Source organism: Maylandia zebra, linkage group LG11, assembly GCF_041146795.1.
Source record: "Maylandia zebra isolate NMK-2024a linkage group LG11, Mzebra_GT3a, whole genome shotgun sequence".
Classification (NCBI taxonomy): domain Eukaryota; kingdom Metazoa; phylum Chordata; class Actinopteri; order Cichliformes; family Cichlidae; genus Maylandia; species Maylandia zebra.
The window spans coordinates 29,245,025-29,262,063 of record NC_135177.1 but is presented as its reverse complement, the minus strand read 5'-3'; the positions used below and the strand labels follow the sequence as shown (position 1 = coordinate 29,262,063).

Here is a 17,039-nt window from a genome sequence, read left to right as displayed (position 1 = left end):
TAATCCCCACTAAGGACTGCCACTTACAAGAAGCCATCACATGAGAGTGTGTTTTCTGAAAACCTCTTTGCCAGGATGTACATCTATATTAGAAACCCTGTTATTGTTTTATTTAGACTGCATTAAACACCATAGCCTAATATCTGAATGGTTTTTCTTTTTTGTAAGTGCTGCAACAACACATGATCATCATTGTCCCTTTTTTCTGTCTTTATTTCAACATATTCTGTTTCTCCTCTCCTTCCTGGTTTTGACGTCATTGTCAATGTTGTCCACGTCTTTGGTGCAATGTCATCATTGTCACCAGCGATGCGTTCTCACATGACTAAGTTTCTCCTTCAGCTGCCTCTCGCTCATGGATCCCATCATATACTGTTGCTTGATCAGCATCCAGCTATCAGACACATTGCAGGATAATTTGTCAGCTAATAAAAGTTAAACATCTGTATAATTAAGCTACATGACAGAAGGCTAGCTAATGATATACATTACCATTGGAACTTCTTCAGTCACAGTCTCCAGGTTTTCAGACCTCCTCCATTTTTTTCTGAGAACAAATCAATTAATATGAATCCTTCTTGCAGAAGGTCCCACAGCAGCTCGCAACAACAGCAGGGCATTTACATAAACTGAATTTTTTCTATGGTCACTCTGTTTTTTTGTTTTGTTTTTTTCATTTTTTGAGGGAACAAATTATATCTTGAATCATAAATTCCAATTTATCCTTATATGTAAATATGATATGTGCATTACTTATGTATACTGGTCCCATTAGCTAGGAATTACAGGGTATTGGAAATGACAGATTGTCAAACTAACTATACATGATTAGCCCAAACATTATGACCAAATGAAGCATATAAACATTATGCTAACAATGGTGAAATCAAAAATCGGCATATATTAGAAAATGTGTGACTGACAGATGTCATCCATAACTGGTGGAACATTGTGTGATATTTTAAAACCTGTTTCTTGTAGCTGCAAGCAAAGAACAGCATATAAAGCAATAAAAAGCAGCAACTGTCAAAATGTTTTGTCTCATCAGTTTTGCTATTATATTGTATTAAAATAAACCAATGTGTGGATGTTTATCGCTAAAAAAGCTGCATTGTGATACAATGAAAGAGGTCATTTGCATCAAATATATAGGAACATTTTTTTTGTAATATAATAGAATTGATATTAGAAGTAGATTAAATTCTTAGATTAAAATAATCTATATATATTTACAAAAATAAAAAAATAATCTTCACATTCCAAAATTAAACTCTGAAATGTAACTGTACCTGTTGGATTTTGTTACCAAAAAAGCAACGACTGCTGAAAAAATTATCCCAATAAGACAAATCAGAAAGGCCCTCAATGTTGCAGCAATAACTTTCGGGTCTTGTTTGTAAAGATCTGAAATCACAACATTGAAAAAAGTTTTTTGCTTATGTTATATAAAACATGTAAAAACAGGAAGTGAATGTCTTACATTTTTTGATAGCTCTAGTATAGGAGATATATTTTACTTGTAAATACTTGCTAACTCTATTTAACTTCTTTACTGTAATGCTGTGATTTAGTTGTCCAATACTATTACTGCTGACACATTCAATAGTGGAGTTGTCTTAAATTTGAGTATAGGGGAAATATTTAACTCGTAAATACTTACAGTTATTTTCTGTATCGTTTGATGGTGATGAATTAGCATTGAACTCGTTTATTATAAGGCTGACACTTGATGAGGTATTTCCAATACTATTACTGCTGACACATTCAATAGTGGAGTTGTGATAGTGATCTTGGGACACAGTGATGATGCTGGTGACTCTGGTGTTTGACACATTGGTTGTTACAGAGTACTCAGTGTGGCTCTCTAAGTGTGGCCATTTGATGGTGGGTGAAGGAAACCCCTCACTGATACACACACAGGTCAAAACCTTTGACTGAGCGACACAAGCAGAGTTATTCAAGATTCTTGCTGCATCTGCAAAAACAGAATAAGAAGCTCAGCATCAAGATTACAGTAAACTCATAGGAACATAAATAGTTTTAACACATTGCTTCAATATAAGAATATCTGATACTGAAGAACACAACAATGTAATTAATATTACATTTACTTTCCAGATTTGAATGAAAACTGCTTTTTTAAGTAAAAAATGCAAAAAATGAGAGCAGACAAAATATAATGTCAGTCATGAAAGTTTTACACTTACAGTAATTACAACATTATTATAATTACTGCTACTACTACTAATACTGTAATAATGATAAAATATACTTTTGCCAAGAGTAATACTCACACTTGACATTAAGAGTTTTTGTCTCATTTGTTTTGACATTTTTGAAGGTGACCTTACAGGTGACCTGACCACCGTTGTGTTTTGTTGAAGCGTTAAAGGTCAGAGTTGACTTGAAGACAGGCATATTCTCAGACTGGAATTCAGTGTTGTGTTTTTTGATTTCATAGAGGTTTTGTCCTGATCCACTCCATATCCAGGTGATATTAGGAGTGGATCCAGAGCAGAGACCAGGAGCGCTGCAGGTCAGTGTAGTCTGCTCTCCCTCTGTTATTTCAGGAATCTCCAGTGTGGGCTTTTCACTCAGCTCTAATAGGAAAGTAAATGAAACAAGACATTATAATCAGCATAAAAACCACTACTAATTTAAAGTAGACGTATGATCACTCTGTTAAGTAACTTAAATTGTAAAAAGTACAAGATAAGGCTGAAAAGGTCCAAGACAGATGCAAGCTCTGTGAGGTATACCCAAACATCAGTTTATGTCTGACCAAAGGAATAGACTAAAGGACATTCAGCAGTTTCTGTTTTTCACTTTAGCTGACATATATGATGAATGGAGACACAGGACCTGCATTACAGGAAGTCGTTGTGCCTTTGTGTTAATCTGAGCATCATGTTTATTCACAAAAATCTTTGGAGTGGTAATGATTTAACAACTCTTAAACTCACGTTAAACAAACATGTGCTAGTGCCATAATGCAGCTGTAGTTAATACAACTCATTGTAATTTAGTTGAGCTAACTCATTTAAATCAAACATGATAACGTGGTCACTGTGCAGGGAGTATTTGTGGTAGGTTTTGATACCTGTAACTGTGACTGTGATGTTTGCAATCAGTGTGCAGTGAGTCTTTGTCTTAGCGACAGCGTGATATGCTCCAGAGTCCGACTTGGTGAGGTCATTGATAATGATGCTGCAGTTCTTTTTCAGGTCAGCCTCCAACAGTGACACCCTCCCTTTAAACTCAGGTTCAGTTTTCATATTGTTACTGGAGCCAAATATTGTTTTAGTTATGTTTCCATCATGTTTATACCAAGTTATATTTTCAACATTACCATCTGTAGTAAAAGAACATGCTAGAACAACACACAGTCCAGCCTGTGCTGATACATTTTCATCACTTTGTGTGATTATGCTCTTGTTCTTTAGACACTCAGGAGTCCCAGAACCTGAACATGCAAAAACAAAAGAGCACAAACCAGAAGAGAAGAAGCTGAGTTCATGAAAATCAAAAACGATGGTAACCAACACCATCAGTTTACATCATTTACAATGTTTATATTTAAAGATGCCTCTTTTACTTTACTTCTGCTGTTAACTGATATGACTTATATAAGCGATGCAGTTCACAGCTGTTGCTTCCCATTTTTAACTTAGTAAATGACATTTTCAAACACGGCTGTCTTTGAAACTGCAGTTTTCCTTCTTTTTGTAGTTTCCTTAAATTCATATATTGATGAAGATTTAAATAAAATTTCCTTCTGTACCTGTGTCAGCGAAGAGCAGAATCACCCAGATGAGAGTTAACATTCTGATTTGAATGACAGCACGGCTTCTCTCCACAGGATAGACGCTTTCTTTTCAAAGCACAAACACACAAAAGGTGCAGTAAAAATATAGAAAGTTCAGTGGCTGATAGAATCACATACAGGATATTACACTTACATATTTACTGTTTTAATATATTTTTTCATGTGACCAATAAACTTGGCTGAGATCTTGAAATATCAAAGTTTAAAGCATCATATTAAAGCATTTCTTGAAGAATACTACAGAGAAAAATGGATGAAAGTGTTTTACCCTCACTCTGTGTGAACCTCCAGCTTTTGTTTCCACACACTGATCTCTGCAGACTGTCTGCTTTCAACTGACTCTTCTTCCTCCTCCTCCTCCTCCTTTGTTACTTCTCTTTGCACTTCAGAAAGTTTCGCTAAGTTTAGCTTTACTCTGCTGGCCATTATTTCCTCTTAGACTGCCACCACACTTACAGCTAAAACCTCCTATCACATTATGATGTTAATGTGAAACTTTAACAGCAGTGAAATCAGAGATAATCTTGAACATGAGGTGCTAAGCTTTCAAATATTTGGATGTTCAAAACGGTTCAATTGTTTTAAAAACAATCGTCTGACAATTATGCATTGTAATGCATTGTTATATATAGATGCATGTTAATGCTCTGCTTTATGGTGTCACTTTGATCTTTGAAATAACTTCTGTATTTGCAAGAGGAAGATTTGCTGCTTTGTAAAATGTTTGTACTAAAGAAGTCATTTAGATGAGTGATGAAATGTTTCTCCTACTGAAAACTGAAGGAGAAGCTGAACAGAATAAACTCTCTGGGATTTACACATTCTTATTAACATTATTAAGAATGTTAATAATGATCACTTTGTTCTCTCTAAGTTCCTGTTTACACTGTAGTATTTTAATATTACAATTATTTCTGTGTAAATACAATTTGTCCTAATCAGTCATTGACAGCACTAACTAATGTAACCTTTAGACAACACCACAGTGTGACAGAGAGAAGAACGATGTTGTAACTGACATGTCCCTCAAACATGCTTTCTGTTTCAAAGAGTGACACATTGCTTATTCTAACACTGTAAGTCAAGAATATTCATATAGTACATTTCTGAAAGAGGAAGTAATCCCTGACATACAGAAAAACAGCAGAGCAGTGCCGAAACCTTGCAGCAGGCTCTGGATGCTGGGGCTTAGACAGAGCAGGATTCACAGGGGGCCCTAGCCACCTTCAAAACTGGAACAAATGCAGAGGAATGCTGGGTCTGAACCGCCCTGGGAGCAGGAGCAGGTGCGGGAAGAGAGACAGGTTCTCGGATGATCACAAGCGAGAAAAAGAAATCATTTTCAGGAACATAAAAGTCCTTGATGAGAACCTCAGAGTACGGAACAATTGTTATGGAAGCAGGCTGATAATGAACCTTCTTCTGATAGTCCAGCACGGGTTCACAATAAACAGTATTAGATTTTTCTGGGCTGCGAACAGCAGTCTTTGCGTTCCACGGAGACGGTGGGAGCATGAATTGAACAATACAACTCTTATTAAATTTGTTTGATGATCTGAATCATTTAAGTGTGACAAAAATACAGATAAAATTGGAAACCAGGAAAGTGGCAAACACTTTTTCACACCACTATACTTGGACATTCACCTGACCGATGGACTGGAGGAACAAAAATGATGCTGTGTATAAGGGGATGAGCAGATTCTACTTTCTAACGAAGCCCAGCTGCTTTAATGTGCCCAGCAAGTTGTTGGAGCTCTTCCATGCCATCTTCCTCTGCTTGTCCACCACTACCATATCCGATTGGTTGATGTCATCCATGTAGAAGAGGTGGTTGATGATTGCTCTATTCTGTTATTGCTGTGAAATGTGTTTCCTTTCCGTTCCTGTTATAAACAGCTTTATGTTTTCCACAATTTACTTACAATATACTCATTAATTGTGCACAATATTTGACTTTTTTGTCAAATAGCATTTAAGAGTGGTCAGAAGCCATATTAGTTAATTACAAAGTGAAAAAGCAGCAAAAGCTTTTTGTTCAATACATTCGCACAGGTATGGCACATATGTTTTTAAAATGGTATCTTCTTTATTTTCCTGTATATTACTCTTTGTTTATACAGGGAGTGCAGAATTATTAGGCAAATGAGTATTTTGTCCACATCATCCTCTTCATGCATGTTGTCTTACTCCAAGCTGTATAGGCTCGAAAGCCTACTACCACTTAAGCATATAAGGTGATGTGCATCTCTGTAATGAGAAGGGGTGTGGTCTAATGACATCAACACCCTATATCAGGTGTGCATAATTATTAGGCAACGTCCTTTCCTTTGGCAAAATGGGTCAAAAGAAGGACTTGACAGGCTCAGAAAAGTCAAAAATAGTGAGATATCTTGCAGAGGGATGCAGCAGTCACAAAATTGCAAAGCTTCTGAAGCGTGATCATCGAACAATCAAGCGTTTCATTCAAAATAGTCAACAGCGTCGCAAGAAGCGTGTGGAAAAACCAAGGCGCAAAATAACTGCCCATGAACTGAGAAAAGTCAAGCGTGCAGCTGCCAAGATGCCACTTGCCACCAGTTTGGCCATATTTCAGAGCTGCAACATCACTGGAGTGCCCAAAAGAACAAGGTGTGCAATACTCAGAGACATGGCCAAGGTAAGAAAGGCTGAAAGACGACCACCACTGAACAAGACACACAAGCTGAAACGTCAAGACTGGGCCAAGAAATATCTCAAGACTGGTTTTTCTAAGGTTTTATGGACTGATGAAATGAGAGTGAGTCTTGATGGGCCAGATGGATGGGCCCGTGGCTGGATTGGTAAAGGGCAGAGAGCTCCAGTCCGACTCAGACGCCAGCAAGGTGGAGGTGGAGTACTGGTTTGGGCTGGTATCATCAAAGATGAGCTTGTGGGGCCTTTTCGGGTTGAGGATGGAGTCAAGCTCAACTCCCAGTCCTACTGCCAGTTTCTGGAAGACACCTTCTTCAAGCAGTGGTACAGGAAGAAGTCTGCATCCTTCAAGAAAAACATGATTTTCATGCAGGACAATGCTCCATCACACGCGTCCAAGTACTCCACAGCGTGGCTGGCAAGAAAGGGTATAAAAGAAGAAAAACTAATGACATGGCCTCCTTGTTCACCTGATCTGAACCCCATTGAGAACCTGTGGTCCATCATCAAATGTGAGATTTACAAGGAGGGAAAACAGTACACCTCTCTGAACAGTGTCTGGGAGGCTGTGGTTGCTGCTGCACGCAATGTTGATGGTGAACAGATCAAAACACTGACAGAATCCAAGGATGGCAGGCTTTTGAGTGTCCTTGCAAAGAAAGGTGGCTATATTGGTCGCTGATTTGTTTTTGTTTTGTTTTTGAATGTCAGAAATGTATATTTGTGAAGGTGGAGATGTTATATTGGTTTCACTGGTAAAAATAAATAATTGAAATGGGTATATATTTGTTTTTTGTTAAGTTGCCTAATAATTATGCACAGTAATAGTCACCTGCACACACAGATATCCCCCTAAAATAGCTAAAACTAAAAACTACTTCCAAAAACATTCAGCTTTGATATTAATGAGTTTTTTGGGTTCATTGAGAACATGGTTGTTGTTCAATAATAAAATTATTCCTCAAAAATACAACTTGCCTAATAATTCTGCACTCCCTGTATTACTTATTACCGGTAGCTGCTATTTTGTTTCGTATGTACATTCTTCCACTCACCTGTAGGGGACAGAGTAAACCCTCTACAGCACAGTAGTCATATGGTGTGGTCCAAGCCTGGAGCGTCTGCACAGACAGGTTGTATACTATTATACAACCTCGTGTAATACAATTACAAGAGTTAATACTATGCATAAATGAACCCACATTGGCAATGAGTGAGAAAAATATACTTGTGTGTTAAAATAGACAATTTATCGTTGTCAAAATGTTCGCTTAATTTTCAATATCAGAGGCTGACAAATTCTACCCAATTAAACGTGATGACACCAGCTCATATAGTACATTAAGCTATTCACACATTTACTAGAGGTTGCAAAACTTCACCACTGCATAGGTCAAAGGTAGCTGCTTGCACGAATTATCTGTCGGGTTATTTCTTAGGTGCAGGCTTGTACAACCTGCCAAAGCTAATACATGAGCTGGAGAAGCTGAGGGACTATATTTTTCAAAGTTAGGCTTTCCATCTTCCTATTTTTTTTTCTTTATTACAGTGGAAAGATGAGGTGATATGCAAATGTAATGATGAAAAAAAAACACTTCAGATATAATAGTTTATAGTATTTAGTGATATTTCTTTTGCATAATAAATGTTTTAGGTTGAGTTTGCCTTTATGATTCTGTTAAAGTTGTTCTATATGTCAGAGGTTACTTCCCCTTTTAGAAATGTGCTGCATGAATACTCTTGACATACAGTATCGCAGTGAGCAATATGTCACTCTTTGAAACAGAAAGCATGTTAGTTACAACATCTTTCTTACCTCTGTCACACTGTGGTGCTGTCTAAAGGTTTCATTAGTTTGTGCAGTCAGTAACTGACAAGGACAAATTGTATTTAGACAGAAATTATTGTAACCTTAAAGCAGTAAAGTCTAAACAGGAACTTAGAGAGAACAAAGTGATCATTATTAACATTATTAATAATGTTAATAAGAATGTGTAAATCCCAGAGAGTTTATTCTGTTCAGCTTCTCCTTCAGTTTTCAGTAGGAGAAACATTTCATCACTCATCTAAATGACTTCTTTAGTACAAACATTTTACAAAGCAGCAAATCTTCCTCTTGCAAATACAGAAGTTATTTCAAAGATCAAAGTGACACCATAAAGCAGAGCATTAACATGCATCTATATATAACAATGCATTACAATGCATAATTGTCAGACGATTGTTTTTAAAACAATTGAACCGTTTTGAACATCCAAATATTTGAAAGCTTAGCACCTCATGTTCAAGATTATCTCTGATTTCACTGCTGTTAAAGTTTCACATTAACATCATAATGTGATAGGAGGTTTTAGCTGTAAGTGTGGTGGCAGTCTAAGAGGAAATAATGGCCAGCAGAGTAAAGCTAAACTTCCTGTAAACTTGCTGAAGTGCAAAGAGAAGTAACAAAGGAGGAGGAGGAGGAAGAAGAGTCAGTTGAAAGCAGACAGTCTGCAGAGATCAGTGTGTGGAAACAAAAGCTGGAGGCTCACACAGAGTGAGGGTAAAACACTTTCATCCATTTTTCTCTGTAGTATTCTTGCTTCAGTAATTTCATAAAAAATGACTGTAACTGATTGGTGAATACCTAACTGAAGAAGTCTGAGGCTGAGAGATTTCCATTCATAATTTTTTGCTTCTCGATGGCACAGATATCAAGAAATGCTTTAATATGATGCTTTAAACTTTGATATTTCAAGATCTCAGCCAAGTTTATTGGTCACATGAAAAAATATATTAAAACAGTAAATATGTAAGTGTAATATCCTGTATGTGATTCTATCAGCCACTGAACTTTCTATATTTTTACTGCACCTTTTGTGTGTTTGTGCTTTGAAAAGAAAGCGTCTATCCTGTGGAGAGAAGCCGTGCTGTCATTCAAATCAGAATGTTAACTCTCATCTGGGTGATTCTGCTCTTCGCTGACACAGGTACAGAAGGAAATTTTATTTAAATCTTCATCAATATATGAATTTAAGGAAACTACAAAAAGAAGGAAAACTGCAGTTTCAAAGACAGCCGTGTTTGAAAATGTCATTTACTAAGTTAAAAATGGGAAGCAACAGCTGTGAACTGCATCGCTTATATAAGTCATATCAGTTAACAGCAGAAGTAAAGTAAAAGAGGCATCTTTAAATATAAACATTGTAAATGATGTAAACTGATGGTGTTGGTTACCATCGTTTTTGATTTTCATGAACTCAGCTTCTTCTCTTCTGGTTTGTGCTCTTTTGTTTTTGCATGTTCAGGTTCTGGGACTCCTGAGTGTCCAAAGAACAAGAGCATAATCACACAAAGTGATGAAAATGTATCAGCACAGGCTGGACTGTGTGTTGTTCTAGCATGTTCTTTTACTACAGATGGTAATGTTGAAAATATAACTTGGTATAAACATGATGGAAACATAACTAAAACAATATTTGGCTCCAGTAACAATATGAAAACTGAACCTGAGTTTAAAGGGAGGGTGTCACTGTTGGAGGCTGACCTGAAAAAGAACTGCAGCATCATTATCAATGACCTCATCAAGTCGGACTCTGGATCATATCACGCTGTCGCTAAGACAAAGACTCACTGCACACTGATTGCAAACATCACAGTCACAGTTACAGGTATCAAAACCTACCACAAATACTCCCTGCACAGTGACCACGTTATCATGTTTGATTTAAATGAGTTAGCTCAACTAAATTACAATGACATGTATTAACTACAGCTGCATTATGGCACTAGCACATGTTTGTTTAACGTGAGTTTAAGAGTTGTTAAATCATTACCACTCCAAAGATTTTTGTGAATAAACATGATGCTCAGATTAACACAAAGGCACAACGACTTCCTGTAATGCAGGTCCTGTGTCTCCATTCATCATATATGTCAGCTAAAGTGAAAAACAGAAACTGCTGAATGTCCTTTAGTCTATTCCTTTGGTCAGACATAAACTGATGTTTGGGTATACCTCACAGAGCTTGCATTTGTCTTGGACCTTTTCAGCCTTATCTTGTACTTTTTACAATTTAAGTTACTTAACAAAGTGATCATACGTCTACTTTAAATTAGTAGTGGTTTTTATGCTGATTATAATGTCTTGTTTCATTTACTTTCCTATTAGAGCTGAGTGAAAAGCCCAAACTGGAGATTCCTGAAATAACAGAGGGAGAGCAGACTACACTGACCTGCAGCGCTCCTGGTCTCTGCTCTGGATCCACTCCTAATATCACCTGGATATGGAGTGGATCAGGACAAAACCTCTATGAAATCAAAGAAAACAACACTGAATTCCAGTCTGAGAATATGCCTGTCTTCAAGTCAACTCTGACCTTTAACGCTTCAACAAAACACAACGGTGGTCAGGTCACCTGTAAGGTCACCTGTAACGTCACCTGTAAGGTCACCTTCAAAAATGTCAAAACAAATGAGACAAAAACTCTTAATGTCAAGTGTGAGTATTACTCTTGGCAAAAGTATATTTTATCATTATTACAGTATTAGTAGTAGTAGCAGTAATTATAATAATGTTGTAATTACTGTAAGTGTAAAACTTTCATGACTGACATTATATTTTGTCTGCTCTCATTTTTTGCATTTTTTACTTAAAAAAGCAGTTTTCATTAAAATCTGGAAAGTAAATGTAATATTAATTACATTGTTGTGTTCTTCAGTATCAGATATTCTTATATTGAAGCAATGTGTTAAGACAATTTATGTTCCTATGAGTTTACTGTAATCTTGATGCTGAGCTTCTTATTCTGTTTTTGCAGATGCAGCAAGAATCTTGAATAACTCTTGTGTCGCTCAGTCAAAGGTTTTGACCTGTGTGTGTATCAGTGAGGGGTTTCCTTCACCCACCATCAAATGGCCACACTTGGAGAGCCACACTGAGTACTTTGTAACAACCAATGTGTCAAACACCAGAGTCACCAGCATCATCACTGTGTCCCAAGATCACTATCACAACTCCACTATTGAATGTGTCAGCAGTAATAGTATTGGAAATACCTCATCAAGTGTCAGCCTTATAATAAACGAGTTCAATGCTAATTCATCATCATCAAACAATACAGGAAATAACTGTAAGTATTTACGAGTTAAACATTTCCCCTATACTCAAATTTAAAACATTTCAATACCTGTTTTCAGCTTTAGGTAATCAGCACGGTTTATCTCATTTGATTTCAGATACATTCACACAGTTTTTAACGATTATTCTAGAGAAGAAAGTCTACATTGCAGTGTTGACGGGGTTTGTGATTGGGATAATCCTTTCAACAGTCATTTCTTGTTTGGTAACAAAATGTCGCAGGTAATATTACTATTCTATTTTTGACATCAGTGTTTTTGTATATTTTATTTTATAAAAAGGAATATTATATTTTCTGAATTGTTCATATTAATGCTCACCATCTTCCTGGTATACTCGAATGATTTCTGTTTGCACACATGTAAATTTCTATTAGGTCATTTTTATATAAAGTTTATTATATACTGTTAGAGATCCTAAATGGTGACTTAAGTTTTTATACCAGAACTTTCCACATATAAATACCATTATATATGGGAAAGAACTGAAACACATATTGTAAAATATCAAAATTGTCAGATATTGTATTGTCACCATTATCATGCTGCAATCATTATTTACTTTTTGTGAGTTTTCATACAGTTTTGGCTTATCTTACGTCATCAGCTTCCGGAAATTAAAACTGAGACACATGCCATCATATTTATATGTAAAGATAAAGTGCAGTTTTTTGATCCAAGATATTTTTTCGGCTTTTAACATGAGAAAAAACAGATTGAGCACAGAAAATAATCAGATTATGTGAACTATATGGGGGGGTTTTTTGCCACGACACAACACTTCTGGTCTGCTGTGAGACCTTCACTAAGCTTCATTTCTATTAATTAATTTCTTCCCAGAAAAAAGTGGAAGAGGTCAGAAAATCTGTCTGAAAACCTGGAGATGGTGACTACTGAAGCTGGTCTAATGGTAACTTAAATAAGTACTTAGCCTTTGGTAACATATCTGAATATGATATTTATTTTATGATATTAGTTTGATTTTAATTATATTTTTGGTCAAATATTAAGCTAGTTTGGTTTCTGTCATGTTATTACGTCATTATTGTTTTTTATAAGCTGTCAAATTACCTGTAATTGCTGCCTTGTGCTTGACAGATGGATGCTGATCAAGCAGCAACATATGATGGGATCCGTGAGCCAGAGGACGCTGAAGGAGAAGCTGAGTCTGTTGCACAATTACCATCCAATGGAAACTGTACAGCAGAGGTGGAGTACTCCGACATTAACTTCTCTGCACTAAGACCCAAGAACCCTGAAGAGGCAGCAAACACACAGGATGCCAGAGACACAGAGTATGCTGAAATTAAAAGAGAAGAAGTGAGACAAGAAGATGCCCAAGGGGACAGTGAAATGTTGGAGGGCAATGAAGAGAATGAGTTCATGAGTAAAAAGGACAATGAGGAAGGTGAGAATGTGGCGCTGTATTCCAGTGTGGAGGAATTAATGGGTTAATTATGAGAGCTGTGAGATCTATCACATTTGGAGAAATTAACATTACAAACAGAAGATACATGCATGCTGCAATCAACGTATGCGTTGAGAATTGTGTGTGCGTTGTTAGATGAGATGGAATTTCTGGGATTTTTCAATTACGAAAAATATAAGCATGTATGTAATATAAAAGGATAAACACGTTTCCACAGGACTTACAAAAATGGTAAAAATATCAGGCTGTGGTGTTTAATGTGGTCTAAACAGAAAAATAGTGGGTCGACTAATCAGATCCAGGTGGTGACAAAAAGGTTTTCATGAAATATCCTCTCATGTTATAACTTCTTTCTTTGGTATGTAAGTGGCAGTCATTAGTGGAGACTCCACTTATTTAATACAAGGAAATATTCAGATGTCAGCCATACTATGTAAATATTGTAATAAATCTTCTTATTTACTTCACCTTCAAAAGACTGTTCCACAAGAACATAAGGTGAAACTGTTTAAATTAGGGGTGTCAAACTCCAGTCCTCAAGGGCCGGTGTCCTGAAACGTTTCCATGTGTCCCTGCTGCAACACACCTAGATAACCTTAGTATGTCATTTGCAAAATTCTGTAGAGTTTGACTGTCTGCTGAGATGGCAACCCCTAACCCAAGTCAAGTAAATTTAAATAAATGAAGTGGAAAATGTACGTGTAAAAGTACTTTTATTGCACTGTGTTCATTCACGTATGAGCTGCTGTGAATCAAATGGCTGAATTCCCCATCTCAGCATGCTAATGACCTACTAATGTTATTCAGGTGTGTAGCAGCAGGGACACATAGAAAAGTTTCAGAACGCTGACCCTCGAGGACTGGAGTTTGACACCTGTGGTTTAAAACATGAATATAAATGTTAAATCTTTGTCAAAAAGTTTTTGTATGCAAACAATATTCTTTACATTTTGCATATCTCTGTATGATACATCAGGTAGAATTAGCAGCTTCATGTAACAGTCAAACATTTCATCATGTTAATAAAATTCAGTCATAAATAAGGTGAATGCAACTGAAATCAAATTCAAGCTCAGAGTGAGAATTTATTCAGTTACATTATTGAGTTTATGCAGGAGGGGAGAGAACACCTTTGCTTTGTTTTAAACCATAAAAAGCTAAAGGAAAGCACACCCTGGTAAAGCTTTTGTACAAATTCAGACCACGCATGGCATTTTCTAGTTTGACGCCTCTCAGACGAGGGTTGTCTGTGTTCTGCTGAACTGCTGTAAATAGTGCAACTGCAAAAGTCCAGCTCCACCTTTCAGGCTACTTCCCAGCTCAACAAACACTGGACTAAGGGGGTCATAATATTTAGATTTCAGGTTTCTTTTACAGCTTAAAATTGACCGTTATAGTATCTTACTGTGTCAAAATGTGAGAACAGGAAGATTAGATCCACCGATAATAGAGTGATGCCTAATAAGGAAGTATATATATATATATATATATATTCGTCTGTGACTCTTGTGAGAACAATAACTAGTTCATGAATACTGTGCATGTGTACAGATGACAGTTGTAAGTAGATGAATGCTCAATCTTTGTGTTTGAATCTGCGGGTATCTAAAGCATCTTTTAAATAATATTGTTTTAATCATATATTTTTTAATATGGTTTTCATATATTAGTAATCGCACACCATCATACTTTAAACAGTATGCACTGTGTCAGCTATTTCACAGTTTAAAGTGGTGATGAGGCAAGATAAGTGAAGATAAGGTTGTTGTTGGTTGGTTGGTTAGCATGACAACACATTGTTTCTCCTGTTTTTAGCAACTGTTGTGTACTTCCTTTTTTATGATTTATGTCACTTATAGTTATTGCTACAATGAAAATACCTTTTTGTGCTCTTTGTTACATTTATTTTTAGCATACTGTGATAGCCTGAGATTGAGGAATTACTGTAGTGTGAGGAGAAGAGCAGTTATACTTTGCAGTAAATGTTTGTGCAGGTTTTGTTTTTTTTTGTTTGTTTGAATAAATGGAAGCAAATGCTCATAAGTTTTTTCAGACCTGCCGTTAAACATGTTTTGGGTTTGGGGGATCCAAAATTGATTCCCAGGGGGACTGCGGTAGTAAAATGTAGTCACATGAGTATGGAAAATATGAATTTGCAACATCCTGTAGTGGCATCTGTGTTAAACCTGTTTCCTGTGCAGTTTGCTTCCTGTACATTTTTATTGAGCATTCTTCTGTTAATAAAACTATTGAATTTTTAAAGAACAAAAAAAAAAAACTGCCTCTTGTCTTTCCTGAGAAGATTTCTCAACATACAGATGAGCCTGCTCTTTAAAATTAGGCGCAACAAACAACACAGTAACTGAGTTTATGTTGTTGGTCCTCACTCGAAAGTTTATTTCTCTTTCAGTATAATTTTAACCTCATCAGCACCGTTTTCAGAAATATGTAACACACTAAATTTTCTTAAAAATTGCAGTGGTTATTTTCTTTTTCTTGTTTTTTCTATTAACTATAGCACTTTAATTAACTGCTATTTAGTTATACAGTTCATTAAAGTGCAACACTTTCCTCTTTAGCATATGTAAGAATGACATACTTCTTAAACTCTGCTTCAAATAGCATTTCCTCTTTCAGGGCTTAGGTAGAAGCCTTGCAAACTTAGATTTGATGAAGTCTGTCTTCAATAGTAAATCTATTTCATGATATATTAATAACATTTTCAAGTCTTCTGTCCCTAAGGTATCCTTCTTCTTGAACATTGGCCTTTTTGTTGAGATTTGGTGTTGAGTTCAGTGCATGGCTTCTCTGGAGGCAGCAGTGTGCAGTGTTGTTGAACTGCATTATGATATTACTGGCCACTTCATGAAGTACACGTTGCTTTTGCACCTTGGATCAATCTTTTGATTTTGAAGTGTTGTACATTCAGAGATGTTCTTCTGCATACTGGGTATAAAGAGCAGTTATTTGAGCCTCTGTTGCCTTTCTATTAGCTCAAAAGAGCACAATCATTGAGCTCTGACATCAGGCAAGGACGTTTTTAGCCACTTTCTGGATATTTTCTCTTTTTGAGACCAATTTCATAGATCTTTCTGTAAACATTAAAGACTATAAATAGCACAGTTCAATCAGGACCGTCCTTTAAAAAAAATGCTGAATAAGTAAATTATAAAGATAGATAACTTTGTAGGGGTGTAGGGTGGGGTTATGTTAACCATAAATTGAAATTTGTCTTCAACATGGATGAAAATTGATAACAAGCCTCATAACTAGAAAACTATGATTCTTACAACTGTCTTAATGCTATCTTTATATTTCTATTTACGAGGAGTAAAAGCCAAACTTGCGGAGGAAACCTGTCAGCGAGCACGTTTAGTTCACAGAGTGCGCCACCCCAACAAGTGACTCAGACGTTTGCTCTATTTCTGCGTCAGAAAACCCACAGTTACCTTATTTCACAGTTAACAAACTCAGTTTGACCTAAACGTGCTTTCTGGAACAACAGGTCTGACTTTTAATGGCTTTGACACAACACAAATGGCACTCAAACAGCTACACAATGTGACAGCAAAAGTAGTCTGGACTGTGCATCTGCCAGCAAAACCTAATATTTTTCATCATGTAGCCTTAGCGCCGCATTTAAATATACAAGTTACTTTTACTTTAAATAAATAATATTGTGGTCACCTATTCTGCTCCATTACAACTCCACATATTTATTCTTGCAGTCTATTAGCAGGAATCATACTATAACATAATCACTGTTTGTCATATAATGAGCTTTGATGCCGTTTTTGGAGCAAACCTTTTCAGCTCCTTTCCCTTTAAGACTACTTGCCATTTACCGTAACCTTTTCATCAACAACAGCTTTTAATAGTACGTCAGGACTCTTAGCAACAGAGCTCTGTTGCATTTATATCATTATATATGATCAAGACTAGAGAAAAAAACTAATGTGTGTTTAGCCTGACATTTCGGCTCACAAGGATTGC

General features: G+C 36.3%; 2 protein-coding genes across 2 annotated transcripts; one reads left to right on the top strand and one right to left on the bottom strand.

Moving 5' to 3' along the window:
* Nucleotides 1-1,616: 1,616 nt before the first annotated feature.
* Nucleotides 1,617-4,144, bottom strand: LOC101468570 (sialic acid-binding Ig-like lectin 14). Its single transcript, XM_024804261.2, has 5 exons — nucleotides 4,095-4,144; nucleotides 3,782-3,871; nucleotides 3,101-3,463; nucleotides 2,295-2,600; nucleotides 1,617-1,975 (listed from the first exon to the last, which is right to left on the bottom strand). Exons 2-5 carry the CDS (start codon nucleotides 3,822-3,824, stop codon nucleotides 1,617-1,619), a joined length of 1,071 nt encoding a protein of 356 aa, XP_024660029.2. The 5' UTR covers nucleotides 3,825-3,871; nucleotides 4,095-4,144.
* A 4,842-nt stretch (nucleotides 4,145-8,986) lies between these two features.
* Nucleotides 8,987-15,302, top strand: LOC106674858 (uncharacterized). The gene is made up of 9 exons (XM_076890157.1): nucleotides 8,987-9,041; nucleotides 9,379-9,468; nucleotides 9,787-9,900; nucleotides 10,000-10,149; nucleotides 10,650-10,979; nucleotides 11,299-11,610; nucleotides 11,717-11,840; nucleotides 12,458-12,527; nucleotides 12,716-15,302. The coding sequence occupies exons 2-9, from the start codon at nucleotides 9,426-9,428 to the stop codon at nucleotides 13,070-13,072; spliced, it is 1,500 nt and encodes a 499-aa protein (XP_076746272.1). The 5' UTR covers nucleotides 8,987-9,041; nucleotides 9,379-9,425; the 3' UTR covers nucleotides 13,073-15,302.
* Nucleotides 15,303-17,039: the final 1,737 nt, after the last annotated feature.

Excerpts from the sequence above, each read along its gene's own strand:
- LOC101468570 (XM_024804261.2), bottom strand. The coding sequence starts at position 3,824 with ATGTTAACTCTCATCTGGGTGATTCTGCTCTTCGCTGACACAG. Across the intron at positions 3,464-3,781 it reads TCTGCTCTTCGCTGACACAG|GTTCTGGGACTCCTGAGTGT; the intron begins GTACAGAAGGAA and ends TTGCATGTTCAG. Across the intron at positions 1,976-2,294 it reads AAAAACTCTTAATGTCAAGT|ATGCAGCAAGAATCTTGAAT; the intron begins GTGAGTATTACT and ends CTGTTTTTGCAG.
- LOC106674858 (XM_076890157.1), top strand. The coding sequence starts at position 9,426 with ATGTTAACTCTCATCTGGGTGATTCTGCTCTTCGCTGACACAG. Across the intron at positions 10,980-11,298 it reads AAAAACTCTTAATGTCAAGT|ATGCAGCAAGAATCTTGAAT; the intron begins GTGAGTATTACT and ends CTGTTTTTGCAG. Across the intron at positions 11,841-12,457 it reads TTGGTAACAAAATGTCGCAG|AAAAAAGTGGAAGAGGTCAG; the intron begins GTAATATTACTA and ends ATTTCTTCCCAG.